We start from the raw sequence: 24,076 nt of genomic DNA on the forward strand, positions 1-24,076 counted from the left end.
GACCGAGGCCCAGGAAGGTAGCACAGTGGGCCAGGATGTGGAAATCCTAGGTGCCAGCACAGACAGTCCTGCTGGGAGGCCCGGAGCTTCCCCGACCTGCCCATAGGCTGTGCCCCGAGTCCCGGACGCAGCAGCTGACACCTGTTCCCACAGCTCCCGCGGCTAGAGGCCGATAGGCTGGCAGCGCCCAGAAGGGACTGGCGAAGACCATGCGTGCAGCCCAGGCCCTTCACGTCCCGTCTGCCTGGGGGCGCTGGCCACCCGCTCTGCTTTTCTCAACCTGGAGCAGCAGTTTCCTGCCCTGTGGAGGTGGAGACTGTCTCCCCGGAGGTGCCATGGCATCCCCCTGTGGCTGGGACTCCACGAGGCTGAAGTTCTTTCTTGCCTGGTGGATGTAACGTGTTTGGCACAGAATGCTTCCCGTGTGTACCCCCAGGCTGCCTTTCCACTCTGCCCCTGCAGATACACCCCGATTACCTCTGAATGTGGAGTTTGTGACCCTCCCTGACGTTGGATGCCCACAGGCTGTGATGGGGCCACAGTGGGCTTCACCCCAGATGGTGAGATCCCAGGGAGGGTCCTCTGGCAATGCTGGTGAGCATGGCTTGGCTCCAGTTGCATACAGTGGGTCTATAGGAAACCCTGATCCCCACTCCCCCTGCCCCTGCTCTCCCGGCTCCGTGGCTCCTGGGTCCAGTAGTCACTGGTCAGAGGGGCAGGGTGCCCAGCCTAAAGGGACATGAGAAGGAGGGTCTCAGTGCTGGTCTCTGGTCTCTGGGCCTGCTGCCCTGGATCTTTCTGGAGCTCTCTTCTGACCAGCACTCCTGGCCCTGCCTAGACCCTCCCCTGGTGGCTCTGGGCCTTAACAACAGGACCTGAGCCTGTCGCACAATATTTAGGGCCTTTGTCTCCTGTTCCACCTGCTGTCTTTCTAGCTTCTGGGCAGGAGACCCCTGGGTCTCCTGAGCACACGGCCCTCTTTCTGGTCCCTGCCTCACCTACTCTACTGTTGGGGAGGCCCTGCTTCTCCTCCGAGACCTGCCTGGGCTGGCACCTTCTGTGGGAAGTGCCCATGCATGGCTCGGTGCCCTCTCTCCTGCTCTTGGCCGCCCCGCTCTGGACTCTCCAGGAAAGCAGTCATGTCAAGGACCAGCCTGTCATCAGCCCTCACGGGGCATCCCTCCTGCCAGGCTGCGCGTGGTGATCGGCTAGCCCGTCCTCCGCGCCTGGCCCCGTGCCTGCGCGGACTGCGAGGACGGCCCCCCCTCTTCGTGTTCTCTGCTGGGGGAAGGACAGGTTGCTAGATGGACACTCAAGACAGGTGCTGGGAGGTGCTGGGAGAGGTGGCTGCTGGAGGGATCAGGGATTAGGGGAGGCAGATAAGGCCTCGAGGGCGTAAGACGTGCATAACACGATAGGGGCTCCCTATTGGCCCACCCTGCACCCCCTCTCTCCAGTAGGGGTGACTGGGCAAAGTGGCCTCTGACCGGGAGTCACAGAAGTCACGGTGGCATGGACTTGGGGGCGTGGAAGGCTGGCCAGAGCCGTGACGCCCATGGGGGGCAGGAGGACCTGGGATTCACAGACAGGCTCAGACCCCTGACAAGAGCAGCCACCCACAGGACAGACAGACAGGTGGCCCCTGAGGCCTCTAGGAGGACCTGCCCCACTTGTGTTGTTGTGGCCAGAGAAGAGGAGAGATTCTTTCTGGGTTTGGTGGACGTTTGGTTTCTTACTACTCCTCTGAGGCAAGGAGTGGCGATTGACATTTGGGAAATCAACCTACACAGAGAGGAACTTCCACTACGTGTTGGACGAGCGAGACCGGGGGTGGGGGTGGGGGCCTCACCGGGCAAGTGCACAACAGGGTGCACTGTCCAGGGCTGGCACTGGCCCACACACAGTAGGCGGGCCCTGAATGTGTATCAGACTGCCTTCTCTTTCACATATGTCTTTAAGGGACCATCTCAGGTGGACCCCACAGATTCTGAGGGGGGCAAGTCAGAGAAAATTCAGAGCACAAGTTCTTCTTGAGGGAATGGAATCATTGAGGAAACCACATGAAAACTAGCATTCAGGTAGTCGAAAGCATCGGTCGGCTCCTCACCCAGACGCTGAACTTTGCTCTGTAAAAATAATGACAAACACGACCTTGAACTTGTAACTGTGGTGATTTCCGCCGACCTTGTTTTGATTGTAGCTGGAGCCGTGGCCAGGGATACAGCAGAGCAAAGACGAGGGTGCTTACGCCAGGCCCCAGGCCCGGCCCAGTAGCTGCAGGGGGAGCTGGTAGGTTAACTGTGATTTGGTTACTCTTGAGGTTGATGATGCGAAGGATATGCAAGTGTCTGACTGTGTGAAATGGTGTCGTATTCACTAGTAACGTAAATCCAGAAGGGTAAGAGTGTGCACAGGGGAGGCCAGTCCCTCAGGGACCTGATCTCTCACCCGTCCCCACCAAGGCAGGCACTGATCCCGGTGTCTTACCTGTTCTGCGGACGACCACGCTGCTTGGCGGGCAGGGGGATGCCCATGAACAAAGCAAGCGCTGGCCGTGGGCTCCTGGTTACAATTGCACTTTTCTCCAGGTCAGAACAGTAACAACAGGACAAACACGGCTGGAAACCTGGACCGGTAACCCTCTCTCCACCCACGGTTTGCGCAGGGCCTTGGGTGCACGAGCAAAACAAACTTTTTTTTCCAAACTTATTTTGAACGCCAGCCCTAAGCACGCAGCACTGGCAATCATTAACCACCGGCTGAGGCGGGGCCGTCCCGCACCCTTCATAAGGTGCACGCGGCTCCCAGGGAGCACCGAGCACGAGCACCGGCCACCGCGCCCCCACCGCCCACAGCCAGCACCAGCGTCTGTCCGTCCGCCACAGCTGCCCGATGATGCCTGGGGCCCCCGCTGCCTGCGCCTGGCCGCTTCTGCTCCTGCTGGCCACCCGGCTCAGCGCGACCGCCGGGGCCCCCCAGCCTTGGCAGTGTGCGCCCTGCTCGCCTGAGAAGCTGGCGCTCTGCCCGCCCGTGCCTGACTCCTGCACCGAGAGCGCCCGGCCCGCCAACTGCGGCTGCTGCTCCTTGTGCACGCTGCCCGAGGGCACCGCCTGTGGCGTGGCCAGTGCGCGCTGTGCCAGCGGGCTCAGCTGCCGGGCGCTGCCAGGGGAGCAGCGGCCCCTGCAAGCCCTCATCCGTGGCCAGGGCACCTGCGTGCCCACCGGTGGTGACACAGGTATGACAGACGCCCCTGCGGGGGGCCCCCCCCCCCCCCCCCGTCCTCCCACAAGACAGATTAGGGAGGGTGGACGGGCAGGGGCTCCACCAAAGGAGTGGCCGGTCGGGAGCAAAGCGGCCCGAGGCCAGAGCTCGAAGGGGAGAGGATCTTCCGTCACCCAGACGAGCCCCACCACCGCGGTCCTGCGGGAGGTGCCCAGGAAAGGGGAGGAGAGGCGGAGGGCCCCCACAACCCCGTGGGAGAGCTGGGGGGAGGGTGGCCAGCCCTCCTTTCCAGGGCCTGGAGCCTCTGGGGAGGCCTGGCGTGGGGATCCCTCCTGCCGGACCCCCGGGGAGGGTTCGGAATGTCCTTTGTAAGGGACTCCTGTGCAGACTGTGCTTTCCCAGTGTTTACAGAACATAATGTGAACGCAGGCTGTAAACCTCGCTACGTTCACCACCATAGAAAAACAGTGTTTGATGTGTATGTCGCCTCCAAGGACAATCAGACCTTTCCTGAATTTAGCAGCGATTTATTTGTAGTGGGAAGCAGAGGAAACACCCCTTCCTCTACCCCCTGTCCCCACCTCCCCATCGGCAGGCAGGCAGACGCACGTCCTCTGTGACTCTCCGAGGACTCCCGCAGTCCCGTACTCTGGTAGGAATTCACTAGGGTGCGTGACCCTTCCGAGGAGGGACCCCGTTTTTCTGCTGGTTCTCCAACTTCAGAATCAGTAAAATGGAGTCACCTCAATGGTCCTCAAAGGAGTTGGGTCCCCAGGGGCCCTGCAGGAAAGCCAGTGGCTTCCCCCACCAGCTGCTTTAGGAGCAAAAACCCAGGAGGCCCTTGCCAGACCCCCAAAGCACAGAATTGCTGTTGGGTCGTCACATTTCCTGGAAACTGTCTGATGCATCTTTAAAGAGGAAGTGGGCAAGGGGCACCTGGGGGGCTCAGTCTGTTAAGCGTCTGACTTCGGCTCAGGTCATGATCTCCTGGTCTGTGGGTTTGAGCCCCGTGTTGGGCTCTGTGCTGATGGCTGGGAGCCTGGAGCCTGCTTTGGATTCTGTCTCCCTCTCTCTCTCTCTGCCCCTCCCCTGGTTGTGCTCTGTCTCTCTGTGTCTCAAAAATGAATAAATGTAAAAAAAAAAAAAGTTCGATCACCCTTGGGGTCCCCACCTGGATACACTCGAGGGAGCAGGCAAGGTGCTCGGGGAGCGCTCACGGGTCCGGGTGCTGAATCTTTCAGATGTGATGTCGTCCTCCGAGAGTGCAGACATGACCCAGGAGGAGCTCCTGGAGAATTTCCACCTGATGGCCCCTTCTGACGACGACATGCACATTCTCTGGAACGCCATCAGTAATTACATGAACAGCGGGACTCAGGTCGACACGTGGAAGGTGAGGCCCGGGTGGGTGTCCAGTAGGGCAGGTGGGCTCCGTGGGGCCCCAGGAATCAGCGCTTTCCTTCCCAAGGTGGGTAGACGCTGCCCACAATAGCTTTGTCTGGTTTTTCCTGCAAAGACTTTGAGCAGAGAAGCCTGCCAGGTGGCTTCGGCTGCGGCGTCTGGCCCCGGGCCCTGGAGCTCAGCACAGGACTTTATGCCCCGTCCACGTTTAAAAATGGTGGTCAGATGCGCATAACATAAAATTTATGACTCTGGCCACATTAAAGTGTGGTTCTGCCGCCGTCCCCCTCGAGAATGTGTATCTTCCCACGCGGAAACTCTGTCCCTGCTAAACTCAAACTGCCGGGTCCCATCCGATTCGACGGCCATTTCCAATTCTGCCACGGGAGGGCGACCAAGAACCAGAGTTGGCGCGAAGAGCTGGTTTGTGGAAAAGAGCGAGAACATTGCTCTGGCCACCAGGCACACCCAGAAAAGCAGAGGTTCTGACCCATTTCCCTGATGCTTCAGGGTCTCATCTGGAAGTGATGGAGTGTGAAGAAAAGTGCCGTCTTATCTCCAAGTGCCAGGCAGACGGCTTAATCCTCGTTTGATCTGGCTTCTGTGAAATAATGAAATAGAGGAAAGGTGTTCATAATCCAGAACTCTGTGCTGTGGGAAGAGCTGTGGAGCCCCCACAGAGCAGAGGGGTAGGGGAGAGGCCGCGAGGGTGGGGGAGCTTCTGTCTCCCTGCAGCTGTGTGGCCTGCGTTCAGGGAGGGCACCCCATCCTTCATCTTTACAGCTCAGAGAGACGCCAGCCTCCTCCTCCGACGGGTTGGGGGGCAGCTCTGGCCCGCCCCCAGAGCCTCCCAGACCCCTCCCGTCAGTCCACTTTCTTGATCTTCCAGGGGCCCTGCCATCGGGATCTCCACGAGGTGCTGGGCCGTCTGAACGAGGAACAGCAGTCGTCAGGACAGCTTTACAGATTCTATCTGCCCAACTGCAGCAAGAACGGATTCTATCACAGCAGACAGGTGCGCCCCTTGCCAAGGGCTATCCTCGTGGGGACCGTCCCTGCCGGGGCATCCCTGCAAAATCCCGCTTTCCTCGCCAAGGAGGGTGCCAGTCCCAAATATGCACCGTAAAGCCCCATAACCGACCACATTAAGTAAAGAGCCACCCCTTGGGACTAGGGGCGGCCAGATCCCGGGAGCCTGAAGACCAGCTCAGTGGTCACGGCCAGTGGGGGACCCTGCGCTCGGCCAGGGGCTCTGGGTCAAGCCTGAGCAGGTGGGGGACAGGCCCCTCAGGCTCCAGGTCTGTCTCATCTATAACACAGGAGGAAGCTGGACTTAGGAGAGAGGGTGTCCCCTTGGACATGGCTTCCTGCCTTTCTCCCCACAACGGGAAACCACGAACTTGGTTAAATACAGTAGCGTCCTCCAGCTTGCCACATAATCCATGAGATCAAAACCAAGCCTACACTTCATTTTCAGGGGCTCTTTAGGACTCAGTGAAACACAGGCTCTGGGTGTGTAGCCAGGGGAAACTGAGGACGAGGCAGAGCTTTCCTGATGAGGAATTTGCCCGGGAGTCCGAGGGGATGGCAGCCACCCACGGGATGTACTCCTGGGCTCAGCGACCCCACTGTTGGGGCCACAGAGCAGACAGCCGTGCACACACCGTACCCTTCCGCACACGCGTGACGTCCTCGTCGACTGCACACTCGGCCTCGGTCTCCATTTTACAGGGAGAGCTGGGCAGGAGGGTGTTGGGTGAGCCCTCGGTTACGGTCGTGGCCACGGCGAGCTGGCGTGACCGTGGCCAGGCGCTCAGCCGTGGTGCTGGCGAAGCCCCTCCCCCCCCAGCTTCACGGGGGCCACCCCTGACCGTGCACCTCACGTGTCCTGCCTCTGCAGTGCGAGACGTCGCTGGATGATGAGCCGGGGCTCTGCTGGTGTGTCTACCCATGGAGCAGGGAGAAGATCCCGGGGTCCGTGGAGGTCAGAGGCGACCCCAACTGCAGTCAGTATTTTAGCAGATAGAGCTGCCAGCAGCTGTGCTGTCGTCCGTCCCCCGCACCCCCGCCCCCGCAGAAATATTTAAGTACGTAGCATATTTATACTCTAGAAACGACACACTTCCCTCTCCGTGTGTGTATGTGTATATGAGCACACGTGTTGCTGACATTTAAAGCTGTGTATTTATTCCATGTACATGTATCCTTCTACACGGTCACTCCGCCGTGTGGATTTGTATATCACGAGACACGTTCACGTCGCTGGGTGTAAATACTTGTAACTCCTCCGAGCTCCCTGCTCCTGCCTCTACGGAGCAGGGGAAATAAATACAGCCTGGAAAGTGCAGAGCTGAAACGTGTGTCAGTGATTGTTTTCAGGTGACCTAACGGGGGTGGTTGAGCCGTGCTGAGACAGGACTCGGTCTGTACACACAGATCTGAGCGAGCGTCAGTTTGCAGGGAGAGTTCGGTGCTGATCGTGTGACCAGAGCTGCGCGTGGTGGTGTTACTCAGAGTTAAGATTGTCTGCGCAGTCAGACACACTTGCACGGGCCGACCTGGTCGGGACAAATACTGCACCCAGGGACACTGCGACTGCCGTAGACACTGGTTGGATGTACCTCCTTTGTTTCTGAAGTCCCTGTCACTCACCCCTCCTCACACAGCTTTGGTGGTTCAGGATCCCTGTCTGCTGCTGGCAGGTCTGCCCTTCCCCCACTCACCTCCTGGGGCCTGACCTCTGATGATCTGCCCCTTCCCTGCCTCCGTGAGCAGGCCAGGGCTCCCCCATCTTACATGCGGGACACCAATACTTCCTTCGTTTCCCCTCCTCCCCTGCTGCCTCTGTCTTGTGCTGTCCCCGTCATCTGCAGGGTCTTTGGGGCTTCACTGTCTCAGGTGGGCACCCTGCTGGCCCCTTCGGTGTGGATGGCTGGGTCCTGAGCATGTGGGGCTTTTCTGCTCCTTGGATATCTTGTTCCATCAACTATTCCTCACTTGCTTTTCCTGATTCTGCCCTGCACACTCTTCCTTCCATATCTCAACCACCCCCATGGGTCCCACCTGGCCTCTTGGCTGCCTCCACCCTGTCTCCTGGGAGGCCCCCTCCCTTGGCTGTGGGAAAAGGCAGAGTCTCCCTATCTCAACCCCCACCCTCTGCAGTCTGGCCTGCCCCCAGAGCCTCCCAGACCCCTCCCGTCAGTCCCCTTTCCTGCTCTTCCATTTGGGTCTCTCCCTCCACCCTGTGCCCCGTGGGTGCCATCCTCTCTCTGCCAAGCCCCCAGGAATGACCTGTGAACTCAGTATCCAATTTCATATTATCTTAAAAGACAATGGACACAAAATCCGCAACCAAACACTAGTAAGCTAAACCTGGCAACATATGAAAATATTAACGATTGAAATCATCCTGCACTTTGACTAAGTGGGATTTATCTCAGGAATGCAAGGTCATTCCAACATCCTAACAGCAATTAATGTAATAAATCATATCAATAGAATAAAAAACCAAGATCACATGGTCATCTCAACGGACTCAGGAAAAGTATTTGATAATACCCAATACCCTTTCACGGTAAAACAAAACCAAAGCAAACAAAATAAATCTCAACAGACAAAGCATAGAAAAAACTTCCTCAAGCTGACAAAAGGGAGCTAGGAAAATCCTGCAGCTGACAGTGTAGTTAATGGGGAAAAGTCTGTGTGCCTTCCCCCACAGACAGGAAACAAGGTAAGGATGTGTGCTCCCGCCACCTCAATTCAACATTCTACTAGAAGTTTTATCAGTTGGCAAGAACGATAAATAAAAGGTATTCAGATAAAGGCAAAATAGGACTACCTCTATCGAAGATGATATGATCTTACATACAGAAAATTCTAGATAATCCACTAAAAGACTATTCAGTGAGTTTAGCAAGGTTGCAGGATGCAAGATCAATATACAAAAATCAATTGTATTTCTGTATGCTTGCAACAAACAACCCCAAAATAAAATTTAGAAAACAATCTCACTCATTTTTTAGCGTTAAAAAAATAAAATACTTAGCGGTGCATTTAACAAAAGAAGCACAAAATAAAAACTACAAAATACCGTTGAAAGAAATTAAAGATCTAAATAAATGGAAAACATACCATATTCATGGAATAGAAGGCTTGACATTGTCAGCATTAAACACCCTCAACTAACCTACAGATTAAACACAATCCCTTCTGGAATCTTAGCTGACTTCTCTGTAGAAACTGACAAGCTGATTTTAAAGTTTACATGGAATTGCAAAGGGCCAAGAAAAGCCCAAACGATCCTGAGAAAGAACAAAGCTGTAGGATTCTACCTCTTGATTGCAAAACTTACTACAAAGCTATGGTAATCAGTGTTACTGGAGTAAGGACAGGCATATAGATCAATGCAATAGAAATGAGAGGCCATTAACAAACCCAAACACTGATGATTTTCAATGAGGGTTGGAAGACCATTTAATGAGGATAAAATAGGTTTTTTCAATAAATGTGGTTGGGAAAACTGGATAGTCACATGTAAAAGAATGACATTGGACCCCTACCTCACACTATATGGAAGATTAATTCAAAGTCAATAAAGACCTAAACATAAGAGCTAAAAATATAAAATTCTTAGAAGAAAACATAGCAGTAAATCTTCATAACTTTGGACTTAACACAAGACTCTTAGATACAACACCAAAAACACAAGTGACAAAACTAAAAAGATAAATCAAATTTTATCAAAATTTAAAATTCCTGTGCTTCAAAGGCCACCATCAAGAAAGTAAAAGAAGAACCCATAGAATGGGGGGGAAATAATTGCAAATTACAAATCTGATAACACTGGTATCTAGAATATATAAGGAACTGTGACAACTCAGTGGTAGATTTTTTTAAAATGTTTATTTTTGAGAGAGATCAGGTGGTGGAGGGGCAAAGAGAGAAGGAGAGAGAGAATCCTAAGCAGGCACCGTGCTGTCCGTGCAGAGACCAACACGGAGCTTAAACCCATGAACCGTGAGATCATGACCTGAGCCAAAATCAAGAGTCGGATGCTTAACTGACTGAGCCCCCCAGGTACCCCCTCAACTCCGTAGTGTGAAGACAACCCAATTCAAAAAATGAGTGAAATACGTCAATAGACTTTTCTCCAAAGGAGACACGCAAACAGCCAATTAGCCCATGAAAAGATGTTCAACATCATTAGTCATCAGGGAAACGCAAATCGAAACCCCAGTGAGACACCACTTTGCACCCGTTAGGCTGGCTGTGGTCAAAACACCAGGCGACGAGTGCTGGTGGGGATGTGCAGAAGTCGTGCACCTCGAGGGTAGTCATGTAAAATGGTGCAACCACTTTGGAAACCAGTCTGGCAGGTCCTCCAATGATCAAACATAGAATTCCCATAGGACCCTGCAGTTCCCTTCCAGGTAGATAAATACACCAGAGAAGTGAAACATGTGTCCGCCAAACACTTGTGCCCGGGTGTTCTCAGATGCCTTATGTCTAATGGCCCGAAGGTGGAACTACCCAAGCTCGTCGGTAGCCGAATGCGCAAACCCAATATGGTGCATCCGTTGGCCGCAGAAAGGAATGAAGTATTGAAACATGCCACAACACGGAGGCACCTGGAAACAGTATGCTCAAAGAGACCTGTCATAAACCATCTCACATTACGTGATCCCGTTCATGTGAAAATCCACGACGGGGAAAGCGGCAGAGACCGCAAGTAGCTTGTGGTCTCGTAGGGTTGGGAAGAGGGGGCTGGCGGATAACAGCTAGAGGGCACAGGGGTTCTTATCAAGTGACGACAGTGTTCTAGAATGAGTGGGGACGACTCCACGTGTTGCTGTCGATACCGAATGGTGTGCTTTAAATGGGTGAATTGTGTGCTATGGGTTGTCTGTCTCCACAGAGCTGTTAAAAAAAGACTTTGTTGGGGGCCCGGGTGGCTCGGTCGGTTAAGCGTCTGACTCTTGATCTTGGCTCAGGTCATGATCTCACGGTTCGTGAGTTCGAGCCTCGAGTCGGGCTCTGTGCTGACAGCACGGAGCCTGTTTGGGATCTTCTCTCTCCCTCTCTCTCTGGCCCTCCCCCACTCGAGGTGTCTATCTCAAAAATAAATAAATAAACTTAAAAAAAAAAAGCTGACAGAGTTGGGCTGTAGGAAGAAGACTCGGGGGGCAGAGGCTGGATTCCAGGGGAGGCACAGGAGCCAGGAAGCCAGGTGGGAATGGCTGGGCACACGGTGGCTGCAGACATGCGGGGCCAGCATCTGGAGTCACCTGTGCTCACGGCCCCAGCTTCTCTCTCTGCTGTCTTTGAACCTGTGTTCATCAGCTTCAAGGCTGATCATAATCCCCGGGTGATAGCACACCCCCCTTGCGGGTCTGCGTTTGGCTGTCAAGAAGGGGTCCGTGGTCTCACCCTGCAACTTGAAAACCACCATTCGGGCAATAATTTATAGGGAACGCGTTGCTCATGGCTTCACTGTGGATATAGTTGTACCTCATCTGTACTTATTTATTCAAGTATTTTTTCATTTTAGATGATTCTGGCTATTTTTTTTTTTTTAAGGTTTACTTATTTCTGAGAGTGTGCAAGTGGGGCAGGGGCAGAGAGAGGGGGACAGAGGATCTGAAGCGGGCTCTCTGCTGACAGGAGTGAGCCTGACACGGGGCTCGAACTCATGAACTGCATGATCATGACCTGAGCCGAAGTTGGACGCTCAACCAACTGAGTCACCCAGGCCACCCCCATTTTTTTTTTTTTACCATCCTAAAAATGTTCCCATGCAGCATGTGATTTTCAGAGACTTGGTTTCTGAACCTCACACGACAGAGTGATGTGTCGTGCATGTGGCTGCAAGAGGGGGACCCTGCAAATACACCCAGTTTATTCTTCCAAGCTCCTCTCGAGGGGAATTAGGTCATTTCCAGGTTTTCAAAAGTTGTTAAAAATTGATAATCCTCTGTGACTATTCACCGTTGTGTAGACTTACATCCAGCTGCGTTGGTAAATACCTTCCTTACTCACAGTAACTTACTTGCCTGCAGACTCTGTTATGGTTTCCATGTAAAGGATCAGAACATCTGCAAATCCCATGTCTTCTGATTGTTATGTCTCGACGTTTTTGTCTGTGCGAGCCACCCTCTCTCAGGCTGGTGAAGGAAGCGGTAAACTACTCCTAACATCTCCCCACCTCTGACGGTGCTTGGCGGGTTTGGTGTTTCCATGGTTACACATTATTGGGTAATGGCAGTCCTCTTATACTCTTAACTTATTCACAGTTTTTATCGTGTTGAGTTCTGTAAACTGCTCTTACAGTGTCTGTGTTAAAGTATTTCTCTTTTGGCTTTAACATACTCATGTGATTAGTTATATTTGCTCTATTTGTAGATTTTGTTTTCAAAAAAGTCTTTCTTTTTATGTTCATTTATTTTTGAGAGACAGAGAGAGACAAAGAGAGAGCAGGGGAGGGGCAGAGAGAGAGGGGAGACACAGAATCCGAAGCAGGTTCCAGGCTCTGAGCTATCAGCACAGAGTCCATCATGGGGCTCGAACCCACAGACTGTGAGATCATGACCTGAGCTGAAATCAGATGCTCAACCGACTGAGCCACCCAGATGCCCCGAGATTTTTAGAAAGTAATCTCTGTATCCAATGTGGAACTTGAAATCACAACCCTGAAATCAAGAGTTATATATTCCACTGACTGAGCCACCCAGGCACCCCCTGAGGCTTTCTTACCACCTGATACACGATCGACTTTTAACTGTTCTGTAGGTTCCTTGAGAAGGATGTGCCGTGTGTAATTTCCCCATGTGAATTGGATATTTAAGCTGGTTAGTTTTGAGCTTCAAGATTTCCTAAATCCCTGCTAGCTTTTCTCTGGTTAGCTATCAATGAAAAGAGGGTAAACATTCGTGTGATCATATTAATTTTCAAATAAAACAGTTGAAAGCTGTCTCCTTAGGTGCCTGTGTGTTTAGAACGGAGTAAGGACTCCTGGCTAATTTATCTGTGTCATCCTGTGGTGACTTCCCTGCCTACAACACAACTGTCTTTGGTTTAACATCTATTTGCTCTGATGGGACAGTCGCTCTACTTTGTTTGAACAGCTTTTTCTGAACTCAATTTTCTACCCGTTAGCTCTTAGCCTTGTCTGTCGTAGTAAAACCTACCTTGACTTTTAGCTGGCGAATCCGCCTCTCTGTTTAACTGGCAAACGTTAACATCTGTTTATTTATTTTTTATTTTATTATTATTTTATTTTATTTTTTTAAATGTTTTTATTTTTGAAGGAGAGAGAGACAGAGCATGAGCTGGGGAGGAGCAGAGAGAGAGGGAGACATAGAATTTGAAGCAGGCTCCAGGCTCTGAGCTGCCAGCACAGAGCCCGATGCGGGGCTTGAACTCACGAACCGTGAGATCATGACCTGAGCCAAAGTCAGTCGCTCAACCGACTGAGCCACCCAGGCGCCCCCGTTAACATCTGTTTAAACTGGAGTCCCTCAATCTCGGCATTAGCGACATTTTTCTGGGATAATTCCCGGGGGCAGGGCTGTCCTGTTGTGGAAGTGGAGGCACATCCCAGGGTCCCCCTGCGAGACACCAGTACGCCCTCCGGTCATGACCCCTGGGGATGGGGCAGTGCCACCCTTGCTTGAGAATCACTGACTCACAGCTGAATCCTTTTCTGGCTTCTTGGTTTATTTCCACCCCCCCCCTTCTTCTGTGTTTATGGCTCAGTTTTGTTGCTGGATCTAAGGCCTGGGGTGCCCACCGGGAAGGTAAGGAACGATGGTATTTGCTCCCCATCACTTGGTGGGTGTCTTGAATGCCGGGATTCCTTCTTTCCCCCACGAGGTCTTCCTCCAAAATGTTCTCGAAGTGCTTTTCTTTGGAGGTGTGCCTTCCGGAGCCTCAGTGCCCGGGAATATTTCTCCTGTCCTCACACTTAATGGCGGTGTGTCGGATATAAAACGCGATTCGCTGTCGCTCCTGTGTCCAGAGTTGTGATGACAGACTGTAGCGTCCGCCCGACACTTGTTTCTGTGTCTGTGACCTGCCCCCCGCCCCTCTCTCAGAGCTTTGATATCTTAAGGATTCACCTTGATTTCTCCATCTGTGTTTTTAAGCTCTATGCCCCTGTGCGTTCCGTGGAGCCTGTCAACCTCAAGTCTTTCAGTTTTTTTCTTACACTGAGAAACGTTGGACGTCTGTGGTCTGGACGCGACGTCCCTGCTTCCAGCCTCCACTGGTGTCCACTGTTCCTTTTATGTCCCTGTTTCTGCTTCCGTGTAAGACGGGTCCTCAACTGTATCCTCAAGGACATCTTCGTTAGATAGCCGTTCTGTTCTGTGTTCCGTGTATTTGTTCTTTGTTTCAACTATTAGACAGCGCCTGCCCCTCGTGCCCTTCGGTGCCTTGTCTTTCCTCCGTCTCACGTTGTAAGTTAATACCACCCTGGCTCTTCAAACCTGTGCTCCCACTGACAGTTGCAATTTTGTTTCCAATGGAGACCATCTGCTTTTTTGTTACCTGTTGATATAATGGTGCTGCTCAAAGGTCTTGCAGCTGTGAACTCCCGCTGCCCAGGGCACTGCACCCCTGCCACGTGGGTCTGTGTCCCCGCCTGAAGCCCTGGTGGACCGAGACTCTGGGATCGTCATTCTGGGAGTCATCACTCGTAACGCCTGGCTGGGGGAGGAGCCTGGGGAGCAAACTCTCCGGATGTCACCTCCCCGATGGCACCTGCCCGAGTGGAAGGGACACCCTGAGCTTGTAACCCTTCACTGCTCTACCAGGTGTCCCTGAACCTGTGGGGCGGGGCTGAGGGTTCCCAAGCAGTGGGGGCAGTGGTGGGGGCAGAGGGACAGCGACCCCTCTCCTGTGGCTGCTTCCTGCTCCACAAGGTGTCTCCGGGCACCCCCCCCCCACACACCCTCCCGTTTAAAACAGCCTCAGGCTGCCGGCTCCCCGGGGGGACTCCTCAAGTGTCCAGTGACCTTGACATTCTCCTAGGACCCCTCCATGGCTGCCCGGAGGGACCTGCTTGCAGGTGTCCCCCACCTTAACTGTATGGAGATCCTGGTGTCCCTCCAAAACTGCCTCCTCCCGTTTGCTTCTTCAATTGGGGCGCTGTCTTGGGTAACTCAGTCTGTGTCCTTCTCAGCCCCCACATCCAGTCTGCAACTAGGGGGCCCTGTGTTCAAAATATGCCCCGACTGCACCTCTTGGGCCCCCAGGGGCAGCAGGGGTCTGGACAGCAGTGCTGGGCTGAGGCCTCCCTGTGCACAGCGGCCCAGCACTTTCCTCTGCGGCCACCCACCTACCTCCGACCTGGGCCCTGCGCACCCCCCACCCCCCACCTCCCACCCTCCTGTGCTGCTGGCTTGGTGGCCCCAGCACCAGGTGACTGCCCCCTGGCCTCCTTCCTTCGGTCCCATGACTCTTCCGTGTAAAACACAGAAAAGGAAAGGACGGGCCAATGAGGCCATGGGGCTCCCACACCCCTCACTGCGTCTCTGCAGAGCTCGGTCCCCACCAGTGGCACATCCCATGCACCAGTCTTGCCGGGTGTCTTTCTCGACAGGACCAGTGGTTTTACACATGTTGTTCACCACCTGTGGGCCCTGTCCCAGAACACACAGTGTAGACAAACAGTCCTGGTTGAATTGGGGGCCAGGAGAGGCGACTGCCAGGGTTGGGAGAGTGCCACTCTGTGGGGGGGGGGGGAGGGGTGAGCCGTGGGAGCTGGGGCTGAGGGCTGGGGGAGTCGGGCTGTCACCTGAGCTACAGCAGCCCCGACTCCCAGGAGAGGCAGGCTTTTCCACATGGACAGGAATTCATTCGTGTCTCTCGGAAATTGTTGAAATTGCATGGAGTGCAAGTAAAACAAAGCCACTGCCTACATTTGTGCAACCAGGGCTGACATTGTGCTTTATTTCCCTCTAGCTGTGCACGTGTGTACGTGTGCCTGTGTGTGCTCTGTGGGCACGTGTGTATGTGTGTGTGCTCTGTGCGCTCACCTGTGGGCACGAGTCTGGAAGGAACGCTGGGCTCCAGGCGTCCGGCCACAGGAGCAGGACAGGGGCGTCTCTGGCCGAGTTGCCGCAGCACAGAAGCCCCCTTCCCATGCCCTCCTCATTCGTGACTCATTCTTCCATGTGTGGGTGTGCTGCTCTGACCCCGGAGGGTGCTGGGGCGGCTGTGTCCCTGGGCCCGGTGGGGCACACGGCCAGGCACGCTCATTTCTATGAGTGTTTGGGGGACAGTGGCTGGGGTGTGGGGGGAGCTGAGGGTGGGGGCAGGGAGTGGGCACAGGATGGAGGTTGAGGGGGACACACGATGCTGCGCTCCCCACAAGGCAGCCCGGGGCCCGGAGGTGGCGTCACACGCAGCCCACAGCGCCTGAGGGGCCTGCTGAGCTCCTGTCCCCGATTCCCACACCTGCCAGACTGGTGTACCCCACGGCCCCCTGAAACCTGCTGTCCCCATGGGCTTGCTGTCCTCACCAGCTCCTTCCCCTCGGGGTCAGCACTGTGCAGGGACAGCCCCCACCCACCCGTGGCCTGTCCCCCTGCCTCACAGGCCACCCCTGAGCTCCTTTGTGCTGTGACAGCTCCAGAGCTCCAGGCCAGCCCGCGCAGCAAGGCCCTATCCTAGATGCTTCTTTAGTGGGTTAGTAATGGCTCTAAACAGCCAGTTCTGTGACATGTGGTTCATCCTTCTGCGCCCGGGGGCTCCTGCTCAGAACTGGGACTGGCCGGCTCCTGTCAGGGCTGAGGGGGGCGCCCGCCAGCATCTCGGGGTCTCGTCTCCTCCTGCCTCATCCACTGCCCTCCAGGCAGGGGCTCAAAGGGTCATGGGAGAGGTGGTCCAGGGTGGGTTCCCCCGCCCAGTGGTGAACACTACCCAATGGGATCAGGTCAGCAGGGAACACCGCCTAAATGCAGTGAGGAGCATCGGCCATCTGCTGGGCACGCCCTCGGCAGAAACGGGGCCACGATCCGCCTCCTAGGCTGCAGGTTCCCATCGGGTGTGGTCTGATGCCACTGTGGGGCCAGCAGAGGCCTGGGGGGGGGGCTCGCTGGGGTTTCCCCCCCGCCCCTGTTACCCCCCCCCCCCCCCCCCCGGGGCGGACTGGCAAAGGCATTTGTTAACAGACACTTGCTCTGTGCTCAGGACATCTTCCCCACTCTGCATTATCTCACTAGTGACACAAAGCCCAGGGTCAGTCACTAACACAGGGCAGGGGGGGTTCTTTATGGTAAAAACTTTATTTACTATTTATAAATACAATGCAAGACAAACTTTTCAAAAATACCTTTTTTTTTCCAAAAACTTAATTAAAAAAATAAAGGAAAGCTAATAGGTAGGCAGAAGGTTTTGAGACCCCTTTGTGTTCTCAAGGAGGCCGTGAGCCACCCGTGTGACCACCCGGGGCATCCCCCCCCCCACCCCCGCTCGCCTGCCAGAGCTCCGCTTCCCGGTGGAGGCTGTGTTTCCCACTCTTCTCTAGTGTCTCGTCTATGATGATCTCGCACGGGTTCTAGCGTATCTGGGGAACAGCTCGTGGAGAACATACTTCCTCTGCGCCCATGTGTGACTTAGGGGGGATGAGGCCAAGTGTGGGGGGCGTGCCCCCAGCGTCCCCGACAAGCCATCTGTCTTTGTAGGTAATAAAACCGTTTTTACTCTTTTTACATTGTGCGAAGGAGGACAAAGGCGAGAGAATAAAATAAACATCCTTTGCCTTTACAGAGCTTGTCAAAAAAACAAAAAACTCTCTTTCTGGAATTGCTGAACCGGAAAACGCTATTTTCTGTGGTCATCAAAGAACATTGCTCTCATTCCAGGGGAGTCCTGCTGCCCCGGTCCCCCACCCCTGCAGCCGGCAGCAAAGGCCAGTCACCCCCCTACCCCCGCGTGTCTCTGGAGTTGTTCCCTAGAACATTCTGGGTCTTTTTCCTCTTTTTTTTTTTTTACACGTGAGACTCCACCTGTGCTCTCTGCCAGTTCCCCAGGACAGGCCACCTGCAGGTTTGCAAGATCTCTGTCGCCGGAGCCGGGACATCCAGACAGCAGGGTGTGGGGTCCCCATTCTTGCAGAACAGAGGCCGAGTGGGGACGGATCGTGCACTCTACAGAGGTAACAACTGCTCGGTCTTGAAGCGGAGGGCCAGCCGTGCCGGCGGACAGGTGGGGACAGCCCCCGGGGACAGGCGGGGTCCGGCCGCGCTGTGCTTGACTTACACGAATTTTTAAAGGAAGCAAGAGGAAAGGCCAAACTGTGTCTCACAGACTCCCGGGGAGCGCAAGGGGCTCCAGTCCACGATCCAGAAGACCCTAGCGCTGCAAACATCTCTTTCTAAACTTTGGTTATAAGAAAAATCAATTCACCACAAAAAGAAATATAAATTGGGGCTGTAGCCAGCTGATCATGTCCTTGGCGGTCTCTTGTGCAAAATAAGGCGTTTCTGAGCTCCACGTGAACTAAAACAGACAGAAAAACAGGTTGAAATAACTCCCCCACGTCAAAAGGCTCGATTCCTGCCCTGAGATAACGGGGATCAAGACCCAGGCAGCCGGCACGTCGGGGGGGGGGGTTGGTGGCTTGTCCCACACACCCAGCAAAGCAAAGAGCACCTGCCAGTGGGGACATGCTGGTGGAGTCCCCCGTCCCCCAGAATCGTGACTTCTGTCTTTCCCACTGGAAGGGAAACAAACGTAACTCGACAGGGAAATTTCCTCTATTTACTTCGATTTCTCTTGAGGAGACCAAACACTCTGTTTTCCCCAACGGCCCTCTCGCTTATTAAGAGAGAAAATAGTATCGAATAGGACGGCATTCTTGAAAGGCAGGGTTTAAAAATCTCATTTTTGTGTTACAATCACAGGCTGTCGGAATATCCCTGACGTGTTTTACAGAAAAGAACAGCCACGCCACTGAGTCAGAAGCATGTTCCTAGAGCAAGTCCCTGTGGATCAGATAGCCGCCAGGAAGGTAAACCACCCATAGCCGGTGGGAAAAGCTCACTTTTGGAATTCCCTGCATGTGTGTGAACGTAACACGTCCAAGATCCTTCAAGCGAGGGAAGGGGCCTTGGAGACACCCTGACCTCAGACCCCGGTTCCCTGGGCTGTGCCCTGCGGAAGGGTCTGTCCCCTGCTCCCGAGACGCTGGGGCCCCCGAGCCCAGGCCCCCAGGCTTACGTGGTGAGCAGTGTCTACTTGCTGTCCATGCTGTAGCAGTGAACGTCACCCTTCCCCCTGGCGTCGAAGCCCGGCAGCGGCTGCCCGTACTTGTCCACGCACCAGCAGAAGCCTCGCTTCCTGCCCTTGGATGGGCGGCACTGTGGGAGGGAGCAGGGGACACAGTGAGCCCGGAGGCGCCACCACGGGGTCCCGACCCATGGAGGCTCTCTCAGGGCCCTCTGCGCTTGCGTGTAGGAGTGAGTCCTCCAGAAAGGCAGGGCCAGGGCAGTTCTGTGTCCCTCGGGCCTCGGGTACACCTGCAGGCACACCTGGGGACTGGGGCACACGTCCCCCAGTGCACCTGCGTCCCAGGGCGCACGGCAGCTCGGAGTGCGCGTGTCCCAGACCACACGCCAAGAGGCCCACCCGGGTTCTCGGTGTGGGTCTGCTGAGCGAGTGACCAATGGGGACGAACGGGGAGCAGAAGTGCTGCTGGTGAGCGGGAACAAGCGTGAAGGTGAGATGGTGGCCAGGGCAGACGGGCCGTGGGACCGAAGCCAGGGCCACAAGCACTTTGGCGGTGGCCTCGCGAATCCTGCAGATCCGGTGGGGCTGTAATGTAGTACCAGACCCACAGAGACGCACTTATCATGGCTTCAAGTAACAATGCTGCCCACGTGTCAGGACCACTGGGCGGGATGGGCCGGGGGGGGGGGGGGGGGTGTCTCAGGGACACTGTTTGGCCCGCGACCTCACGTCCCTATGATGGTAATTCACAATGTCACCCCTGACACAGTGCAGCTGTGTCCCTGTGCTGTCACACTTAACCAAGGGCCCCAGGGGGGGGGGACGGGGACAGCACACTGCCGTGGGTGGGGGGAGGGCACATCGGCCTCCCGTGGGCATCGGGCATGGGATACTCGTGAGGACACCACTCACCTGCTTTTTCTTGTAGAAGCCCTTCCTGTCGCAGTTGGGGATGTGGATGCCCCTGGGGCTGAGCGTGTCCAAGAACTTGAGGCGGTTCAGGGTGTCCTCCACCTCCCGGCGGCAGGGCCCCTGGGTGGGGGGAGAGCCATGGGTCACTCGGGAGCGCTGGCGGCCTCATGCAGCCCCGCACACCCTCCGAGGGACCTGCCGTGCCATTCTCACGAGGACCCTGACTGTGGCTCCCTGTCGTGAGGTCCCCTGAGCAAGGCCTGGGGACAGAGTCACCGCAAGTCAGAGACCAGGCTCACAAAATACCGCCAGCCTCACGGACCATCTCTGTGCAGGGCACTGGGGCGCTCCTGCTCATGTCATCCACCTAGACCCCCAGAAGTTCCCCATGGAGGGAAGAGTCACCCAGTGCCTGGGGCTGGCATCCACTGCCCCCTAGGAGGGGGGAGGAGAAGAGGGAGGAGGGGGGAAGAGGAGGGAGGGAAAAGGAGGGGGAGGACACAGGAGGAGGGAGGAGAGGGAAGAGGGAGGAGGAGGGAGGAAGGGAAAGCAGCAGGGGAGGAGGGGGAAGAGGAGTAGGAGGGGAGGAGGGGGACGGGGAGGAGGGGGAAGAGGGAGGAGGGGGAGGAACGGAAAGCAGCGGGGGAGGAGGGGGAGGAGGAGTAGGAGGGGGAGGAGGGAGGAGGGGGAGGAGAAAGGAGGAAGGAGCAGGAGGGGAAGGAGGAAGGAGGGGGAGGAGGGGGAAGGAGCAGGAGGGGAAGGAGGAAGGAGGGGGGAGGAGGGAGGAGGCGGAGGAGACAGAGGAGGGCGCTCACATATTCCGTCTCCCGCTTGGACTCGGAGGAGAAGTTCTGGGTGTCGGTGCTCTGGGACTCGTAGTCCAGCTTGTAGCGCTGGCTGTCCTTGGCGTGGCCCTTCTTGATGACATCCATCTTGGTGTGCAGGGGCTGGAGCTTGGTGTCAGGCAGCCGGTGTGCGCTGGGGAAGGGCTGGCCCTGCATGCTCCCCGCACTGTGCTCCTCCTCCGACTCGCTGCTGTTTCCTTGAAAAGTGCAAGGGACACGCAGATGTGACGGCCACCCACAGTCAGCGGTCTTTTCAAAACCTGACCGTGGCCACCGAGCCACAGCTAAGTGGAGATGTCATTCAGCGATTCCAAAGAACCTTGAAACTCCAGGTACTGGCAGCAGAGGGCAGTCACTGCGGCCCAGGAAGCCCGCTTTCTAAAATGGAATCTGGGGGTGCCCAGGTGGCTCAGGTCACAGTCTCATGGCTGGGGCTTCAAGTCCCATGTCGGGCTCTATGCTGACAGCCTGGAGCCTGCATGGCATCCTCTTTCCCTCTCTCTCTCAAGTTAAGTGAACTTACAAAAAATACAAATAAAGACACTGGAATGTGCCGACTGCACAAGTCGGTGCAGCGCAGGCCTCTCCCAGCCCAGCTGGCAGGGCTTGATACCGTCCACCAGCAGGGGGTGCACCTCCGACCCCGCAGGCTACCCCAGGGCAGCCTCCCGGGCCTGGGGACCTGCGCTTCTGTCCCCACCAACGCCCCGCTGAGTCCAAGGCGCCAGGTGGGGGCAGCAATCTGCAGGTGACAAGCCCCAGGGCCTCTGATCCCAGCGCTGCCTCATGCCACCAGGCAAAACCAGCTCCCCTCAGAGGCCGGTTAGGTCCCCTGGCTCTGGGCGTGTTTGGTGGTGTGCCACTGGTGCCCTGGTCCCATCTGTCACTGTCCATGCAGGGGCTGGGGCGCCCAGAGGAGCTGCACAGACCCCACGCGGGCCGGAGCCCTCCGTCCCTGAGAAGGACCCCCTCCCTAGCTGCCTCTGCGACCGGCGCCCTGACGCCCGTGCCCGTGCTGGACCATCCGCTGTGTCACTGGGATTTGGATGCGGAGCCAGACGCTGTCTGGGGTCCTTTTCCAGGATGGTAGGGGCGGGGGCGGCTATGGGGGAGCCTTTGGTAGGTCATCAGCAAGCAGTGCTAGGGTTTCCCTCCCGGGAGGGGGTGCTTGGGCCGCTGTCTGGTCCAGAATCTACCACCCCTGGGGTCCCCAGCGCCCTGCCGCCCAGGGGCCAGCCCCATGTGGTGACGCCCTGTGGCTCTAGGTGACAGGAACACAGGCCTCCCTGAGGCTGGCCAGAGGACCCAGTGAACAGCTAGATTCCGTGCTCTCCGTGGGACGCGCCCAGGGCAGGTGCACTCCGCTGGGGCTCAGGGAACACTCTCTCCCAGGCTCCACTTCCTCACCCGGGAAGAGCGAGCCCCAGTGGGTGAGGGGAGGAGCTGCCGAGCTCCCAATGGGTCTGGCGTCTGGGGCAGCGGAGCCGGACAGACTCCTCAACAGGTAGAATTTGGTTTCAATTTCCTTGAACCTTAGGGCTTTTTTTCCCCTTCTTTTCCAGGGAACTGCCGGCAACAAAGGAGATGCTAAGAATATGTAAATAAACATATCTGCATTTCTTTTCCAAGAACTGAGTAGTTTCTGAAACCTCCCAGGTTTTCTTTATCATGCCTGCTGACGTCGGCAAGAACAGAAAACCTCGGAATTTAAGCAACAGACGGTCTTAACTTCTGGCTGCCACTTAAACTCCCCTCCCCCCACGGGTCTCCTCAAATTGTAGATCTTTTTGTCGCTTTACAGTGAAGCGTGTCAACCAATACTGTGGTGCTCCTACGTAGTAATCCCAACGCCCACCGCAGCCTAACCAAGCACAGCCGTGTCCAGAGGAACGTGAAGTCACCGTCTGCCCAGAAAGCACATTAGGAAAATAAAGTGCACACAAGCAAATGACCTCATTGCCCTGACAGACCCATCCAGCGATTTTAGGTCCGCTGGCTAAAACGGTGCACGTTTTAGGCAACCGGACTTTTGGGTTTCCACCAATCCTGGAATGGTGTCCGTGTCTCCGGGATCAACGGAGCCAGCCCTGCCTCCAGAGACAGAGCCTCACCCCTGCGTGCAAGTGTGCAGAACTGAAATCATAAAGGGTCTCAGAAACTTCGCTCACAGAACCGGGAGGGTGGCCGACCCTGCTGAGATTTGGAGGAAGAGCCGCGGACTCCGCTTACACTTCTTCTCCAAGGGAACAACTCATGTCCCTCACAGAGCCCCGCGCCTGACCGCGGGCGAGCCCGTGGAGTCACTCTGCCAAACGTTAGGTTTTGTCCTCTTGGGCCCCCCCCACTAGCGGGACCCCATCCCTTCCACTTCGGAGTAAGTGCAAACAGTCCTGAGGCTGACTCCACCCCCCTCACCATCACTGAAATTCTCCGAGTCCACATCCCCGCAGTACCCGCACCTGGCCTCGGTCTGGGGCCACCCACGCACGGGGGGCCGGGGCGGCGCCCAAGGGGGACGATGCGGGGCGTGGCAACCGGGTTCAGCACTCACTTTCCTCCCTGCCTCGGGACCCTGGAGAGTCACCTCTTTCTGAACGTCAAGTTCCCAAACGCGAAAGATACAAGTACCGGATTCCCACCTTACGGTCTCCAGCACACCGCGAGACACGTCGTTGCTTCGCAAGCCGTAGGTCTGTGCCAATGTTGCCATCTTAGAGACGGACACCATTTCCCACAACGTGCCCGCCCACCCATCCCCAGTCCAAACCAGCCCCGACCACCTCCCTGCTCCCCCGGCTCCCGCCGCATCCTTGGCACAAGCACGCTGGCTCCCGGTTTGGGGGACGCGGAAGCCGCGTTCCGGAGGTGGGCCGCACCGTCCCAGCCCACGTCCCGCGCTGCGTCCGCACCAAGAGCGGGAACATGCTCCCGGGCACGGGGTCGGTCCGTGACCGCCCCCTCGGCTCCGCTCCCTCGCAGCCACAGAACCTTTGACCCAGTTTTGCCGAAAGCGCTCGGCAATTTGCAGGCGCTCTGCCCTCCGAGAACGTGGCGCGCGGAGGGCCGGCTGCGGGGCGGGCCTCGGGCGAGCGTCCTGCCTCGCGGGGCCGGGTGTCTCCGCGCACACACAGCACCCGGGGCGGGGAGAGCAGGGGGTCCCCCGCGGCCGCGCACCCGGCGCAGGAGGCTCACCTGGCGCGGGCGGCGCGGGCAGCAGGTAGGCGCGCAGGCGGCCGGCGGCGCTGGCGTTGGTGCAGAGCCCGCGGCCGTCCAGCAGCGCCTGCAGCGGGCGCGGCTCGCCGGGCGGCGGCTGGCAGCGGAGGCCAGCGCCGCAGCGCTCGGTGTAGACGCCGCACGGCTGGCCCTCGCGCAGGGCGCACGTCAGGCAGCAGCCGCAGCCGGGCTCCCGCACCAGCTCGGAGCACGCGGACGCGGCGGGCGGCGGCGCGCACTGGGCCAGAGCGCGC

The 24,076-nt window shown here is 56.4% G+C and overlaps 2 protein-coding genes across 2 annotated transcripts; one reads left to right on the forward strand and one right to left on the reverse strand.

Moving 5' to 3' along the window:
• The first annotated feature begins 2,787 nt into the window (after positions 1-2,787).
• On the forward strand, positions 2,788-6,970 carry IGFBP1 (insulin like growth factor binding protein 1). The gene is made up of 4 exons (XM_049641204.1): positions 2,788-3,235; positions 4,464-4,615; positions 5,513-5,638; positions 6,524-6,970. Exons 1-4 carry the CDS (start codon positions 2,893-2,895, stop codon positions 6,647-6,649), a joined length of 747 nt encoding a protein of 248 aa, XP_049497161.1. The 5' UTR covers positions 2,788-2,892; the 3' UTR covers positions 6,650-6,970.
• Positions 6,971-16,888: 9,918 nt separating this feature from the next.
• Positions 16,889-24,072, reverse strand: IGFBP3 (insulin like growth factor binding protein 3; the record flags this gene model as incomplete). The annotated part of the gene is made up of 5 exons (XM_049642262.1): positions 16,889-18,123; positions 18,844-18,983; positions 19,765-19,884; positions 20,580-20,806; positions 23,802-24,072. Coding segments are annotated over 4 exons (744 nt in total), but the record flags the coding sequence as incomplete, so codon positions are not given.
• Between the last annotated feature and the right edge of the window lie 4 nt (positions 24,073-24,076).

The sequence above is a fragment of the Panthera uncia genome, chromosome A2, assembly GCF_023721935.1.
Source record: "Panthera uncia isolate 11264 chromosome A2, Puncia_PCG_1.0, whole genome shotgun sequence".
In the NCBI taxonomy this organism is placed as follows: Eukaryota; Metazoa; Chordata; class Mammalia; order Carnivora; family Felidae; genus Panthera; species Panthera uncia.